Below are 17,456 nucleotides of genomic sequence, written 5' to 3'. Positions count from 1 at the left end.
TGCATATCATTAATTTTCAGCATGTATGAGGACCATGAGTACCAGTTATGTGCACGCTTGAAAGCAACAGGTTTGAAACGCTCTATGCAACGTGTATCTTCTTATAATCTGCTACAATGCGTTTTTTATTTTAATTGTTCATGAAGAATAAACTAACAAACTAAATGAACTGAAAACAAATATGAACATAAACTGTAAGTTTTAATCTTGATTTTTATTTTTCCTCCAGGGGACCACAATGGAAATAAGTTTTTATTCAGAAAAGCTGATTTTGGAACAGTAGATTGAAGGAGTAGCGGCCCCTCTTGCGTTTGCTAACTTCGACACACTGCTTCGACACAACGATTCCAAAAGGTTTCTAGTTTCGAGTTTGTCTCGAGCGAGCCGTCCTTCGTTCTTCTGCGTCACACAAAGCACGAGAACACGAAGCGCGACTGTTAGGACCAGCGGCCATGTTGAGCCATTTCTTCACGGCACGTTTTTGTTAAGACGACAGGTTGAAAACAGTCGGTCGAAGCGTGTCTTTTTGTTTTGTCGAACGCGTTCAGGATTGAACGGCAAAGCACACGGTCATGTCGGCCGATGATTTTCAGAAAATGTATGCCTCCGTTATGGAGGGCATGCTGAAAAGTGCCGTGGCGGAAACCAGGAAACTTTTTGAAACTATGGTCGATGACCTAAAGTCAGAAATATCCAAAATCAAGAAGGAAAACGAAGAGCTTAAGACGAAATGCAACCAGTTTGAAAATGCGACAACCGACGCCAAAGAGAGACGACGAGACAGCGCTGTTCAGTGCGGTGAGTTATGCTAGCACCTAGCAACAAGCTAACCACCCTTATATAATATTATAGGCTTAAAGATGACGCCAGAGAGTTTTCAGTCAGCACATTTTGATTTTTCGTGTGTTGGCGATCATATATGTCAAATTAGTAACTGTTGGTGTAAACGTGCTTTGGCCACATTGACGTGTAGCTAATGGTTCGGAATGGGAGGGAAACCATACCATGCTAACTGGAGTCTTGGTGCAGCTTTAAGGTGTGACTCTAGCTTTTTGTGATACGACTTCATATGATGTTTTACTGCGTCACGCTTATTTGTTTTTAGTACAAACTCATGTTATGGTGTTATTCATTATTAATAAAAAGAAAGTAATTGATCTCATGCAGTAGGAACGACAGATAAGTACAGTTAGCCTTCAAATAAATACAGTATGCTGAAAACTATTCAGAATACTCTAGTCCTTGCTGCAATGGGCTGTTTTGCCGATCCCAATGACCAGATTTTTTTTTTTTAATACATTGCATTGTTGCTTTAGTTCTATGCCTGATGTGTTCTGGCATCAGGGATTGTGCAGTCAGACAGATGCCAGGAGTGCAATGTACTTTATGAGATCAATTTTTTTTTTCTCACTTTCCGTAGCTATGATGCACCAAATCTTTTGAGAAAATGATGTCGTGTGCAGTTTCCAAAATCTTACATACTGAGAAATTATTTAATTTATGAAGTGGCTGATATGGTATCATATTCTTCCTCATACACACTGAGTAACAAGCTGTCATGGATAGCAAGATATTGATGGACATCATGACATTAAGCCTTTGTAGGAGGCAGTTGAAATATTTCAAGCTCAAATGTTAATAGTGGCTATCCGTATGTAGCTGTATTACTAATTCCAAATTCTGTTTGTACTTAGCACAGCCTTGTTGTGGTTAGGGGTTATTGTGGGCTGGCCTGAAAGGCGCAGGACTGAAAAAAAAACCCACTGGTGCTGACATAGAAAACCTGTAAAGCCTACTTTTAGTACACAGAAAATTGAAAGTCATTATTGATAAGGGAATCGTTAAGGAATCGGATCGATAAGCAGAGTTGATAATGGCATCGATATAGATGAAATCTTATCAGTACCCATCCCTAGTCAAGGTGGCTTTAGACCATACCCTTGTGAAGTGGCTTATGTTGTAATTTCACGCTATATAAATAAATTCAATTTTATCTCATGGTTGTCGCCATGAAAACATGGAGTGTCGTACCTGTAGCCACTCCTTTTGTACACCGATGTTACAGACTGAACGGCCCACCTAAAAATCGGTCTCCCCTGCCTCCACTGCGCATGCGTCATTTCGGTGCGTCAGCATCGTCATTTCTAAGCGTTGGCTGCAATCCAATGATTATCAGCTTGCTTTTGCTTAACACTGCACTCCAGTCATCATCTATCTCAGCGACAGCTATCTGAAGCTTTTGTACAACAATCATTTCCATATAAATTCAGCATTATTTTATAATAAAAGATGGGGGACCAATCAATGCTTGGCAGCAACATGGCAGGTGTCTGACGTGCTGCCGGGCCTACATCATTTCGTTGCATCAATAGCGAAATGAGGCGATTATCACCTCATTTCTGTTTAAAACTGACTTTAGAATTAGTTAAGAGGTCTTACTTTGTCATCCGATGGTTATTATTCCCCTTGATCGCTTTGGGTGTAAAGAGTGTCTCAGACGTGCTGCTGTGGTCCGAAATGACGCATGTACACTGAAGGCCGGGCGGACCGATTTTTAGGGGTGGCCGGTTGGGGTCTGAGCCTTTTCACCGTCATCTTCATGTAAATTCATTTATTCCATGCATTGTTCAAAGGTTGGCAATTTCTTAACATTTTACACTCCTAAATCTAACTGCCACATTTGGAAGGGTGGTGCATTCTTCCAGATTTGGAACAAGGCTCTAAAGCGATATCGTATCTTGTTTCAACCCTGCAGATTGCTTTCTCTGTGGTCGAGGATTAGGTGGAGGTTTTAATTCCTCTGAAATGCATTTTAAAAAAATCTAGAAATATGAACAGTGCTTCCATTTCCAGATAAAAGCTTTATGTACTTCCCAAAGTCTTGCCCAGTAGCAAAATTCCAACATGGTCTGAGTCCAATTCAGCTCTTTGCCACCTTCAAATACTGCATGGAACATACACATTTGGCAGACAATTACAACAAAAACAATTAGCTATTGGCAGTAATGGTGTACATGTATGTCTCCAAAGGGTAAAGGTCTTGAACAGGTACGTCTCGCATCAGAACTGTAATTTTGGGGTCTTATCAATACTAGGGATGCACAGAGCCACAATTTTTCACTTCCCATCCGATCCCGATACCTGAATTTTTATATCTGCCGATACTGATACTTTTCCAGATGTTTTCTGATACCAGATGTCTGTTTGCTATAATATTATTATTATTGTTGATTTTATATGAGGATTTCCTTAAAAAGGAGACCTGAAAGTTCAGCTACAATTTGTCAGAAGGTGCACCTAAGATGAAAGCCTAGATTTGATGTTTTGGTGAATGAATTAAGTACTTTTATTTTTTTATAGACTTAAAGAGAAAAGACAGCACACTCTGTCTGTCTCTCCTTCTCAATTTTCAATTTCAGTGGAGCTTTGTTGATATGGGAGACGTGTTTACTTAGTCAAAGCAAGTGTTACAGAGTAAAAATTGAGTCCTCTCTCTCCCTGTCTGTCTCTGTCTCTGCCTGTCTCTCTCCCTCTCTCTCTCGCTTGCTTTCTCTCTCCCTCTGTCTCTCTCTTTCTTTCTCTCTCGCTGTTTTCATGCTGCACAAACTTTGAACTTTTTGGAAACACAAAGCCTTTCAACTGTAAAATAAGTGTATCATCAGCGACGTTCACGCACATGATTTTAATGGAGACTTTTTTTTCCCTTTCAGCGGACAGAATCTCTGTTCAGCTCCTCCTCGGCTGCATGCTGAGCTGCCTTTTCATAGCGTTAGACAGCCTTGGGACAGTGAAGCGGCTAACATTTTAGCACACATTTTCAGCAACAATTCAGTTAATTTTTCGGAAAATCCGTGCTCGCCGAACAGACAATTTGAACCAGAGAGCCGGGCAGAAATTTGCTGTTAACCGCAGCTTGAACACTGCAGAAGCGACCTCTCTCAAACAGCTCAGCTTCAAAAACCTCCCCTCCTCCAGATTGGCAGTAATCAAAGCAGAGAGCAAGCAACAGCATTTGAGAGGATTCACAGTGGCTCTTCTCCAGTATCAGAAAATGTCGCGGGTTGGAACGGTATTTTCCAATACGCGAATTACGTCAGTATCAGAACTAGACATGGGTCGATAACCAGTTTCACGGTATACCGCGGTATCAAAAAGCCATGGTATGAAAACCATTAAAATTTGGTCGACAAATTTCTCCCACAAACATGTCAAGAAGGACAAATACATCTATTCCAAACACTTTGTTGGTTAAGTTGGGCCAATATTGAGCATCCGGAGTTCCCGACGTTATTCCAGCCAAGTTTCCCCCTAAGCAAGTAAGTCATGTTTCCCACAGGGGCAGATGCTACATGTCTAAAAGAGTAACTATCATTTTGGTATTTTTTTTCCTAAATTTATCAGTGGTATAGTGCTTGTAGCGATAGAATCGCGTCAATTAGTGCGCCTGAATCACGTGCTCTTCATATGCAAATAGCCATAATGTTGTTAAAGCACATTTTAAAGCTATACATAATACCATGAAGCTGTAAAACCATGGTATTTTTGCCCACAGTTATCATACCGTCCAATCTCATTCCGGCCCATGCCAAATCACAGCCAGAAACCTATCTGGGATTGGGTCAGTCCCTTCCCTAATCAATACAGATGAGGCCCAGTGAACCTTCTAATTTATACCATGTTGTCATCTCCTAACCTTCAAAATATAATAGACAGAGAGGCCCCAAGTTACTTGTAAAGTCTTGTTGGTAACCGCAGGGACCTACCGGCCACTGTTGTCTGTTCATTCATACTTACAGATCTGGTTTTTCTGCATATCATAGTGGCGGAGCAGTCTGGATCCTCGCAAACCCAAGGGCAGCAGAGCAAGCGTGAAGAACTGCAGGATGTTCTTCAGAAGGCACAGCACTCTGAGGCCCATGGACAGGGAAATTCTGAGATGACTTTTGTCATTATCAACGAAAATGTGAGTATAGGTTTTTATAGCAGACTAATTTATTTTCACATTTACCAAAGATGGGTTAGATTTTATGATGGTTCCAACATTCAGTCAAACAATAGTGACGGTTAGTGCACATACTTCCAAAATGAAAGGATCCCGGTTCAATGCCACCTGCGCCCATTTACCGCATTTTCCGGACTATAAGTCGCACCAGCCACTTTATCCATTATAAAGAAAAATAAACCATAAATAAGTCGCACTGGACTATAAGTTGAATGGACATACAGGTATGTTAACATAACATGAAAAGTTCAGATGATAATATTGTGACGGCTACTGTTTTCGGATGCATATTTCACCAGTCGCAACTTGTAATCTGCAGAGTATGATTTTCTTTTTGGTGGCTTTTTTTGGGCCTTCTCCGTTGTCTTGTTAAGTTATCAGTAATGTTGAAATTTTTATTTTTCTATGGTAGTCAGAAGTCACAGGAACAATCACACAAGCCTCGAGTGCCCTCTCGTGAGCTGCATTTTACCTACGGATATGTTTGTATTTTGCGGACCACATTGCGAGCCGAACCATAACCCGCACCATCGCTGAACGGTTCTTTTCTAACATATTACCCGCTGTGGACCATAGTACACACCAGGTGTCAGCTGCCGATGTTTGTGCAGCACCTACCTGCGCAGCTCATGACCTCCCCGTGGTGTCGACGCCAGCTCCTTCCAAGTGCAGACGCTAATCCTCCGCCGTCGCTCACCCAGTGCTCCCACGCAGCTCTCAGCGTCAACTTAAACACTCTGCTCACACTGATATCCAAGGGTTGAAGCTGTTTTGTTAGTCCTCCCGGAATAACAGCAAGCACCGTGTTCGTCTGCTTCACACGCTGTTTCACAACCATTGTCTGGGTGAGGTGAGGAATACGTGTCCAATGTTCTGTTCTCTGATTGCTTATCATGACCAGAGTGACCTATAGGGCGGCCGCCATACTCCAGTGCCCATGATGCATTGCATTTCTGGTTCTGGTGGCCATTTTAAAACATAGAGCGACTCTGTCATGTAAAATTGTTTTATTACGGTAAATTAATTGAGAATCTACCGGTATATTTTTCATTTATAAGTCGCTCTGGAGTATAGGCCGCACCCCCGGCCAAAACATGTAAAAAAGTGCGACTTATAGTCCGAAAAATACGGTACCTTGTAATGTGGAGTTGCCTCAGAAAGGGCATTGAGTGTAAAACGTGTGACAAATAAAATGCAGTGCCGTATCGGATGTATTCGTGCCTTCATTATTAATTATGTATGCAGGGCTTTCCCAGGAATCAACACAAATAAAAGAACAAAATAAACTCAAATAATAAGACCACGCTACAACAAATCCCAAATTAAAGAACTGATAAATCAGACACATTTTTATTGCAGTGTTTTCAACTCTGGTTCAGCAGTCTGTTCATCTGCCTCAGATAACGTCCAATATGTTGTCCAACACATTTTCATTTGTCCGTCTTGTTTATTTTTTGGAATTTAAAAGTTCTTGTGGCACACACCACAAGATGAGGGCTTCAGCATGAATCTACTGTTCACTTCTCCATCAGGGGAGGTGATGGTCTAGTGCAGTGGTCTCCAAATTATTCCAGAAAGGGCCGAGAGGGTGCAGGTTTTCTTTGCAGCCACTGACTTCAGCAGGTGATTTCACTGATTAACATCCCTTTGAACAGGTGGGATGAGTTCATCAGCGAAATCACCTGCTGGAGTCAGTGGCTGCAAAGAAAACCTGCACCCTCTCGGCCCTTTCTGGAATAGTTTGGAGACCACTGGTCTAGTGGTTAAAGCGTTGGGCTTGAGACCAGAGGATCCTCCGTTCAAATCCCAGTCTGACCGGAAAATCACTAATCCCCTAGTTGCTCCCGGTGTGTAGTGGGCGCCTCGGCGTGAATGTGAGGCATTGATGTGTAAAGCGCTTTGAGCGTCTGATGCAGATGGATAAGCGCTATATAAATGCAGTCCATTTATTTTAGTGTCCATCTGATAATTTGTCCAATCTACCTCAAATAGCATCCAGTATGTTGTCAAGTCCACATTTATATGTCCATTTTCCTTTTGTAATTTAGAAGTCTTTATGTTTAAGTAACAACACATACTAGGGTGTGCACAAGTGCTAGACTGAGATCCTGCCTATTGTTAAACTTGTCCCCACAGAAACACAGTGTTTAAAAAGTGAGTTTTGCATACAGAAAAAAGGGTGTCTTATACTGCAGAAAATACGAGTAGTACATTATTTACCTGATTTATTCTGATATGGTTGACCTGGGAGTTTTTCTGTAAAATAGAAGAAAAAAAGATTGAAAATGAGTCTGTCCCTGACAATGTAGCTTGATTGTTTTATTTTTTTTTAAAAAGCAATAAAAATGCTGACATCTAGAAATTCACCAAAATTCAGACATACAGTAAAGATAAACTGATTAGACACTGGGTACTTCTGATGCACCAGTTCAGTCCAACAACCAGCTTTTTGTTGCTCAAGTAATTACCAGTCTGTTGCCTGCTGAACACTGCCACCTAGTCAACATATCTGGGCTTCATGCAGGGAGTACTGTCACATGCATGGTGGAAAATAGGAGCAGGTGTGGAGCTTGAATTGAGCTTGATTGTTGGATTATTTCCTCCTAAAGCTGAGGGTTTCGGGCCACAAAGCCCAGTCTTGATTGTAGTGGCAAAAGATTACAATTTTGTGTTAGGTTTTTCATGAACAAAGTCCATTTCATGAAAATGGACTTTGTTTTGCTTCTTTACCGCAATATTTTAATGAATATTCTTTACCAACTATTTTGAAACAGGTGGCTGAGGTGCCAGCTGTTGTCGGTATGGAAGCATTCAGTGGCCTTGAAGGTAAGGAATTAAAGCGGTAATTGAACAACTCCAGTTCAGTTCCAGTTGATGAAACCCCAGTTTCAGATGAGGTTTAATCAGTGAAGAATTATATTGCAGTGCAGTATTTTTCACATGCGAGTGGCATGGATGTTGATCTGAACCTTGCTTTGAAATAAGATATTTATGCAGTCTCACATTTTCAAAATCCATTTTGTTTGTTTTGTTTCACTAGCCAATCTTTTAGATTTGTGTTTCTCATCATTTCTTTGTTACAGTCTCCATTTATTTGCATTTGTTTCAGTGGCGGCACCTGTTACCGGACTTGAAGTGAAGGGGACTGTTGTTAGCCAGATATGTTCAAATGAAACACAGACTTCATCCCAGAAATATGAAGGGACTTCTGTGGCCCAGGGAATCTCTTCTTTACCTAATGACGGTAAACTAAGCTGTTTGAATGAAGCTGAGAGACCTGCATCCGAACCAGAGCACCGAATGGTCCTATCTTTTGTTACAATAAACAGTGGCGTTGCAGAAGAACCCAAGGATTGTCCAAAAGGAATGGACATATGGATAGACAAAGACCTTGTAATGTTTGAAGATCCATCTTTGCTAATTGCTCAGCAACAACCAGTGCTTGAACCCACTGAAAACCAGAAGTCAGCAGTGGCATCACTGCAACATCAAGGAGATGGAGAAATGGCTCTAAACAAGCAACTTAAAGTTCCTCTGCAACAGCCTGCTGGTGTTACTTCTACAGATGAACAGTTGCCAATGGCACTGCTCAGCAACGGAGCTGAACCAGATCATCCTGTGCTCATCTCACTTGCTACAGGAAATGACATAGAGCAGTCCATCTACACTCCAAATACATTTGTGCTTCTGGCACAAGGAGATGGCCAATTAGTTGCATTTGAAGAACAGCCAATGCTAATTGCTTTGCAGCAATCAGTGGTTGAACCCCCTGAAAAAACACCATCACAGTCTGTCCCTCAGCAGTCTCCAAAAGAATGTGACATATCTATAAACGATCAATTGGGCAATGCTGTGGAGCGGTCCTCTGGTGTCCCTACTGCAGACAAACCTTCGCCAGAAGCGGAGCAGCTTGAAAATGAGACATGTGCAGGATTAACAAATAAAGCACAAGAGGTTCTGGTTGTTCCCACACCCGATTTGACATCACGCCGTAAAAGAGGACGACCGCCTAAGAAAAGGAGACCGTTCAAAGATCAACAAACGCCAGAGAAAAGCATAATCGAGTCTCGAGTTGATGATGTTCCTACAAACCAAGAAGTTGTGAAGGAGGTTGAGGCCTCTTCAGCAGCTGATAATGTGAATGCCTTGTCAAAGGAGTCTCCAAAACCACCTTTAGATCAGGTCCCAGAGGCTTTATCTTCTAACATGTCATCAGTCCAACAAGCAGCCAGCGCTCATTTGGGTGAAGTGAAGAACATTAGTGTTAGCTCATTACCCATTTCAGAAACATCTTTGATAGTAGAACAGCCTTTGGAAATGGGGAACAAATCTGATTCCCAGCAGCCTGTCATGGGTATGGAAGTAGATATTCAGGTTCCAACCACAAATGTCTCATCTGATGTTGAAACCACAAGCATGCCACCCGAGAGCCATTCAAAACCACTTCAGCCTAGGTCACGTCTCACATCTGTAACTCTTCAGGATGCAATGCTGTTGGTTGAAGCAATGAACACTCACAGCTTAGTGCCCCAGCCCATAGTAGAAAACATAGTCCCCTTTACAGAAACACTCACCACACCTCAAAGCCAATCTTCTCAACCTGTGAGTGAGAGCCCAGCACAACTCAATGTTCCTGTTGCCCCCCAGGCATCGGATTCAAAAATGCTGCCTCAGCCTCCTGCTGGAACTTATGAAGCACTTAGCAGTTTGCCCAAAACGGCTCCACCCACAGAAGATTATCCAGTAAAGTCAATTATGGGACCTCGTAAAAGTAGTGTTATCCCTCTAACACATAAAAATCCACCTCGCATAAAAGTCATCACGGCAGGTCGTATGGTCAGTCCTTCTTCAAAAACTGGTGTATCTCAAATACCGCCACCAACAAAGCAAACACAACTTAAGTCACATCCACAGCGCATTATCCATCCACCAACGTCGATGGGGCCTGGGCCTGACAAACGAAAAATTGGTACAGTCCCTCAGAAAATAATTGTTGTTCCAAAAATGTCATCTTCACTTTCTTCCCACACATTCGGGACTCCGCCCCCAACACAGGTTTCTCCTCATTTAAAAGTTGTTAATGCCCATAAACCTAATTTGCTTCCAGCCCCCATAGTTGCCAACATGCCCCTTAAATCAGGTTTGTGTCCTAGTGTTGTTCAGAAAACATCAGTTAAATCCCAGAAATCACTTTCTGTTGTCACTTCACAGATGACTTCCACGTCCACAAATCAGCAGTTGGAAACATCGCAGCCCCAAAAACTTACAGTTATAATTCCAAGACGTCAGCTCCCTCGCCTGCCGATGCCAGTTGTCAGCAAAAAGCAGGAGGTGGCGGTGGTTGCATTGCCGCCGGCACATTCAGGGACCCCATCACAACTTAAAACTGCTGCAGAGGCACAAGTGTCCTCAGATGAAGCAGTTACATCTTCTCAAACAAGGACTAGCACATCTGACATCTGTGAACCTGCCATGCAAAGTAACTCTGTTTCTGCAAAGACAAACACACCACCCAAAACAGTTTCAAAGGTAGCAGTTTCACCGAGGTTAATGCCAGCCTCTGTGTGCCCTCCTGTCACACCTGCTGTCCAAATGAAAAGCACTGCAGTAGTCAGGTTATGCAGACTGCCGCCGACAGTACCACCCGAAGGAGTCGTCGTTTCAAATGCATCTACTAAAAATAAGTCCGTATTGAACGACTCTACCCAAACAACACAAGAGAAACCATCTTCTGTGGTCAAATCAATGCAGACATCACAGCATGCAAAAGAAATCGTCCTACTTCCTGAGATACCAACATCTTCCACTGATGGGCTTCCTGATCTCAGAAGGTCTGAGGACATGTCTGTCCGAGATTCTCAAATAACGACAGAGCCAAACCCGGTTCAAGAGAATCCAACACCGACTGTCATGGTAACTAATGCAACTGTGGCTGTTCCTGCAGAAGTTATTCCACGTGGCGAGACAATAACTTTGTCTTCAGAAAAGTGCACACTTGAGAAGGCAGAGTCTGTTGATGGAAGCACGGAGCCATTTCCGCCATCTGCTCCGCCAGTGCCTGCGGTTGTCAACCTGACTGAACCTTTAGCTGCAGCCACTGAAAATATCAAGCCAGCTTCCAATTTGCAAAAGGATGTAACTAACCATGAAGTGCAGGAGAGTGTGCTGCCAAAATGCCCATGTCCCCAAGAGGAACGATCTGCTACCATCTTACAGCTAACTGCGGTTTCACCCAGAGACACATCTGACCCTCACTTAAAGATGACAAAAACGCAGTTTCTGGCACAGCTGTCTGTGTCGCCTGTGGTGCGAGCCCCCAAAAAGGTAATTGTAGCCTTTGTGCAATGAGGTTTCTCTGAGATTTGTAGAATTTAATATCTGGGCTCATCAACTGTATGGATGTAGACCAGGCGTCTTAATTGCTGCAGGTGTTGCTAATTGGGAAGGGTTTACTTTTTGTAACGTGGTGTGGTCTCTGTGTATTCTGCATCATTAAATCTGTACGGCCTTTCAAATTTCACAAAAGTGACAAAACTTAGTTTCTACTGAAATTCAAGCACTATAAAGTATGTTTATTTTTGTAACATTGCTAAATTATAGCTCATTTTAATGAAGAGAACATATTTATGTGGGGGATTCCATGGCGAATGTTGTCTTTTCCTTCAAATGCCATTGTGTAGACAAACTGCAGGAGCAAGTGCATGTGCACATGCATAATGTTATGAGATTACATGTGACCTGACCCATTTGCTTGATGCGTGTTCCTAGGGTGTGCGCACTAACATCCATAAGATGTTTTGTAAATCACTTCAGAGGTGTTATCTGGTTTTATTTATTTATTTATTAAGCATATTTGGTTTTGGATGTGTTTATTTCTTGCTAACTTTTACAAAATATATAAGAAACATATTAGATTTATTAGACATTAGATACAGAAGTAAGCTCTGAGTGTTTTCCGCCTTTTTGGTTTATTTTGTTTGAGTGCGCAGCCAGCTGGTGTCACGGTGCTTTTGTTACTGCGATTAGCAGTTGTGTGCTTCCCAGAATTTTTGTTCCCCCGTGTAATCTGTGGCATTGTTACCAAATGTATATCATGGCATCTGATGTCTGATCACTAGAATTTCAACCCTTCAGGGGTCAAAATTTGAAATTGTTTCCAGGGAAATTTTGATGATATTGGCAATATTATATTATGAATCCCTTATTTAAATGTGAAGGAACAAAAAGATAGTGGTTGTAAAGAAAATTGTTTTCATTACTTAAAAAAAAAAAAACAAAACCCAAAGGCTGTCCAGCTTTAATGCCAAACAGTGTAGGCCTTGGATTTTGCCAATGCTCAGTGTCCAAAACCTTGGTTATTGTTGTTGTGTTTTTTTTTTGGGGGGGGGGGGGGGGGCTTGACTAAGAAATCATCATTAATAAAGAAAATTAATAATAAATTTTAGATTGGTATAGTCCACCAACTTCACAAATTGCATTGTAAGATCTGAATTGTGTTATCAATCTGTAATATTTACATTTATTTAAAGATTATGTAAAGACTGTTGTGATGGTGCTGCAGTGTATTTTTCTAATACACTATTTCTGTTCTCCGTCTTCTTCCTAGGTTCACTCCAAGGGCTCTTCAGATCCCAGCACTGCTGCTAAATTACAGAAAGCATCTATTATGGCCCGACTCCGGAGTCGTGTCAGAAAACTAGGTAAAAGAACTGAAGCAAATCAAAAATCGCAACCCACAATTCCAGAGACCACTCCTAAAAGTCAGGAGATACCTAGATTAGAATGTTTAAGTGATGTGGAAACATTTGATGAAGACTCTATTCTTGCTGATAATGAAAAACCCAGAGTAGCTGAGGATGTTGAACTTCTTAAGAGCGCAAGTAATGACTCGTCAATGAGCCTGAGTTCAGATTCCATAGTTCTGAATTTATCTGCGGATGAAGAGGATGATGTTGATGGTGATGTAATCCATGAAAAGGCAGGAGCTGTTTTGCTGAGTACTAGCGGGACGAGCGCAATCATAGATAATGAATGTGCTAAAAATCCAGATGGATTTAACCCCGAAGCCACTGAATCTGTTTCTGTCAGTCCAGCAGCAGACTCTGATATAGATAATGCTGGTGCTGAAAATCCTCAATCCACTGTTCAAAGTTGTGAGAAGTCTCACTCAGTGAGAAGTGACACTAACCTTGAAAATGTTGAGTTGATTACTATCAGTCCTGGAACATCCAGCTCAGCTAGTGATTCAACTAATCCTGAACAAAGAGAATTTGTTTCTGTCAGTCCTACGACAGATACTGATACTGATGATGTCGTTGGTGAAAACCTTCAATCCACTGCTGAGAGTTGTACAGAGTCTCACTCAATGAGAGATGACGTTGAACTTCAAGATGTTGGCACAGTTACTATCAGTCCTGGAACATCCAGCTCAGCTAGTGATTCAACTAATCCTGAACAAAGAGAATGTGTTTCTGTCAGTCCGACAGATACTGATGATGTTGTTGGTGAAAACCCTGAATCCACTGCTGAGAATTGTACAGAGTCTTACTCGATGACAGATGATGTTGAACTTCAAGATGTTGGCACGATTACTATTAGTCCTGGAACATCCAGCTCAGCTAGTGATTCAACTAATCCTGAACAAAGAGAATGTGTTTCTGTCAGTCCTACAATAGATACTGATGATGTTGTTATTGAAAACCCTGAATCCACTGCTGAGAGTTGTACAGAGTCTCACTCAATGACAGATCATGTTGAACTTCAAGATGTTGGCACAGTTACTATCAGTCCTGGAACATCCAGCTCAGTTAGTGATTCGAATATTCCTGAACAAAGAGAATGTGTTTCTGTCAGTCCTACGACAGATACTGATATCAGTGTTGGTGCCGAAAACCCTGAATCCACTGCTGAGAGTTGTACAACGTCTCACTCAATGAGAGATGGTGTTGGGCTTCACGATGTTGGCTCAATTCCGATCAGTCCTGGAACAACCAGCTCAGCTAGTGATGATGGTAGTCCAGAAAAGGGAAAATGTATTTCTGGCAGTCCTAAAACAGACACAGCTATGGGTGATGTTGGTTCTGAAAACCCTGAATCCACTGGATCCAGGCCAGATAGTGCTGACAATAATCCTGAAAACAGAGAATGTATTTCTATCAGTCCTATGCCAGACTCTGTTGATTCTGAAAACCCTGACTCCACAGTTGAGAATTGTACAAAATCTCACTCAGTGAGAGATGACACTGGCCCTCAAAATGTTGAATCAGTTACCATCAGTTCTGGAATATCCAGCTCAGCTAGTGATGATGGTAATCCAGAAAAGGGAGAATGTGTTTCTGACAGTCCTAAAACAGACACAGCAATGGGTGATGTTGATGCTGAAAACCCTGAATCCACTGCTGAGAGTTGGACAAAGTCTCACTCAATGACAGATGACGTTGGACTGATTACTGTCAGTGCTACAGGATCCAGCTCAGCTAGTGTTGATGATAATCCTAAAACGAGAGAATGTATTTCTATCAGCCCTATGACGGACTCTGCTGATTCTGAAAACCCTGAATCCACTGTTGAGAGTTGGACAAAGTCTCACTCGATGACAGATGACGTTGGACTGATTACGATCAGTGCTAGAGGATCCAGCTCAGTTAGGGTTGACGATAATCCTAAAAAGAAAGAACGTATTTCTATTAGTCCTATGACAGACTCTTTTGATTCTGAAAAACCCGAATCCGCTGCAAAGAGTTGGACAACGTCTCACTCGATGACAGATGACGTTAACCCTCCAAATGTTGGACTGATTACTGTCAATTCTGGAAGCTCCAGCTCAGCTGGTGATGGTGCTGAAGAAAGAGAATGTGCTTCTGGACGTCCTACACTGTACACGGCTATAGATAATGTTGGTGCTAAAAATTCAAAATCCACTGAAAATTGTAGAAAGTCTAGCTCAACAAAACATGGCACCAACCCTCAAAATGTTGGCTCAGTTACAGTCAGTTGTGGAAGATCCAGCTCAGCTAATGATAATGGTAATCCTAGAAAGAGAGGACATGCATCTGCTAGTCCTATGAAGTCTAGCTCAAGTAGAGACCAGAATACGAATAAAAAGACCAAATCAACTGTAGTGACTCCTCAAAGGACTACCACTACAAATGGCACAAAACCTAAAAAGACTAAGTCCATTCCTGTCACTCCTATGAAATCTAGAACAAATAGAGATATCAACTCTAAAAGGGTTGGATCTCCTACTCTCAGTTCTAGGAAGTCGAGCTCTGCTCAAGATGGCACTAGGCCTCAAACAGCTGTGTCTGCTTCTGTCGGTTGTCAGGGGTCTGACTTCAACAGAGATGTTACCACTCCTAAAAAGACTGCATCCACCTCTGCCAATCCGAGGAGGTCTATAGTTAATAAAGACGAATCTGTGATTAAACAGACAAAAAGTGGATTAAGTTCTGTCAAGCGTAGGAGGTCCAGTAGAGCTACAGAGTCTTCTAGTGCTAAGAAACCCAGGAGTGAATCTTCTCCATATAAAAGTTTACCTAAATTAGCTAAAAATGGTATCACCTCAAAAAATACTGGCCAACCCCCTGCTGAGAACCCCTCTTTAATTCACAATGGCGCTGGTCCCAAAAAGAGTCCAAGAGTGGTGAATGCTAAGAAGTTAACTGAGGCAGCCAAAGCTAAGACACCAGCAAAAACAAAGAAGTCTAACTGGGCAAAGTTGCAAAGTGACAGTGAAGAATCAGAAACAGAGGACTTTGTGAATAGTGGTACTGAGAAGAATTCTAAATCGAAAGCTGAAAGGGCCACACCTACAACTCCCACCATCAGAACACCCCTGGAGAGGGATGGTGCATCACAGTCAGCAAAAAATAAAGAGTCGTCCACCGGTCAAGCTGAGGTCCAAGTGACCCGAAAGCGGCGAGTTCTGACTAGTTCTCGCTTGCTGATGAAATCAGACTTATTTGTTTCCACCACAGAGAATGCAAGCAAGAAAGGTAAAGCAAAACCTCGCTTCCCAGTCATTTTTCCACCAATTGGTTGTCCTCTCCCAATGCCTGCCATAACACCAAAGCCTTATCCAGAAATTGGTAGAGTTCTCCTGAAAAACCAGTGTGGGGAATGTGGGCGTGTCCTCAGCAGTCAGTCTTCCCTGGAGAACCATGTTAGGGTTCATTCAGGTAGCAGACCTTTCATCTGCAAGCTCTGTGGAAAAAGCTTCCCAAATCTCAAAGGCCTGAAACGGCACATTGGAGTGCACCGTAATGGCAAGATACATATCTGCCCGCACTGTGGGAAGGGATTTGTCTATCGTTTCGGCCTCACCAAGCACATCCTGATGGTGCACAGCAGAATTAAACCGTTTGTCTGCCAGATCTGCAGCAGGGGATTTTTCTCAAGACGAGACGTGGAAGCTCACATCCGTATTCACACGGGAGAGAAACCATTCCAATGCAACCTGTGTCAGAAAAAATTCACAAGGAAAGTCGAACTCAATATGCATTTGATGTGGCACAACGGAGAGAAGAGACACTGGTGCGCATTTTGTGGGAAGGCATTTTTAGACTACAACAATATGAAAAGGCATCAGTATATCCACACAGGAGAGAAACCATACGCCTGCACACACTGCCCCAAGCGCTTCAAACAGTCAAGCCACCTGAAAAAACATATGTCAAGTATACATAAAACCAATTGAGGGACCTTTCTCATTTATATGTCTTGACGTATTTGAGATTTAACCTAAGGATTTGAAAGAAATGAGGGCTTGATTGTTGTTTTTTTTTTTTTTTTTTTTTTTTTTTTAAATTCATGGTTTAGCATTATCTCCAAAGACAGATTAGAGATATGTGATATCTAGGTTGGAAGAATATTAAGATGTGGTTGTTAAAATTGTATATGCTTGAGGATTTAAACATGTAGCTCTTTATACTGAATGGATGTTTTATCTGAATGCGTGCAGATACTAGTAAAGTGTGACATAGATCACAGCATAGGAACACACTTTCAGTTGTTTCAGTTGCTGAAACTGCAAATTGAGTTTTTAATTCCAGTATTTTTTTTTTCTCTCTTTTTGTTGCTAAAACTGTGACTAGGACATGGGATCTAAGTTTCTCTTGCAGTAGGTGTCTAATCATCACCAGCTGTCACTTGCTGATGATACGTCAGCTGTACATTGTGTATATCTTGCCGAATGAACAGACTCTGACTTGTAGTCCTTTAAAATAAAGTACTCACTTGGGCTTTTCCATGTTTTGTGGTTGTGTGACATCAAATAGAATGAAAATCGAGGTTTTCGTACAATAATTTGATTCATTATGGCATTTAATCTGAAAATCACGATTTTAAATTATAACAAGTACTCTGGCTCCTTGAATACAAATCATTGCTTTACTTGCCATTACATATCCAGAGGATAGCTAAAACCAAATAAATTTCAGTTATTAAATATATTGAA

General features: G+C 41.8%; 1 protein-coding gene across 5 annotated transcripts; it reads left to right on the top strand.

The window, feature by feature from the left end:
* The first annotated feature begins 426 nt into the window (after positions 1-426).
* LOC117527154 (mucin-2) lies at positions 427-17,246 on the top strand. 5 transcript variants are annotated; one of them, XM_034189367.1, is made up of 8 exons: positions 427-798; positions 4,821-4,963; positions 7,777-7,828; positions 8,112-11,326; positions 12,609-13,506; positions 13,561-13,988; positions 14,103-14,335; positions 14,516-17,246. In XM_034189367.1, exons 1-8 carry the CDS (start codon positions 573-575, stop codon positions 16,695-16,697), a joined length of 7,377 nt encoding a protein of 2,458 aa, XP_034045258.1. In that variant the 5' UTR covers positions 427-572; the 3' UTR covers positions 16,698-17,246. The 5 variants fall into 5 exon arrangements, with proteins under 5 accessions (XP_034045258.1, XP_034045257.1, XP_034045260.1 ...); XM_034189366.1 differs by having other exon boundaries at positions 12,609-13,988; positions 14,103-14,463; positions 14,647-17,246; XM_034189369.1 differs by having other exon boundaries at positions 12,609-14,013; positions 14,311-14,463; positions 14,647-17,246.
* Positions 17,247-17,456: the final 210 nt, after the last annotated feature.

This window comes from Thalassophryne amazonica, chromosome 15 (assembly GCF_902500255.1).
Source record: "Thalassophryne amazonica chromosome 15, fThaAma1.1, whole genome shotgun sequence".
Taxonomy (NCBI): domain Eukaryota; kingdom Metazoa; phylum Chordata; class Actinopteri; order Batrachoidiformes; family Batrachoididae; genus Thalassophryne; species Thalassophryne amazonica.
This window is presented reverse-complemented; position numbering and strand designations above follow the sequence as displayed.

What these genes read in the sequence shown, in the direction of transcription:
- LOC117527154 (XM_034189366.1), top strand. Translation starts at nt 573, where the DNA reads ATGTCGGCCGATGATTTTCAGAAAATGTATGCCTCCGTTATGGAGGGC. An exon ending in AGCATTCAGTGGCCTTGAAG is followed by an intron (nt 7,829 to 8,111) that starts GTAAGGAATTAA and finishes CATTTGTTTCAG; the next exon opens with TGGCGGCACCTGTTACCGGA. An exon ending in CAATTCCGATCAGTCCTGGA is followed by an intron (nt 13,989 to 14,102) that starts ACAACCAGCTCA and finishes CCTGAATCCACT; the next exon opens with GGATCCAGGCCAGATAGTGC.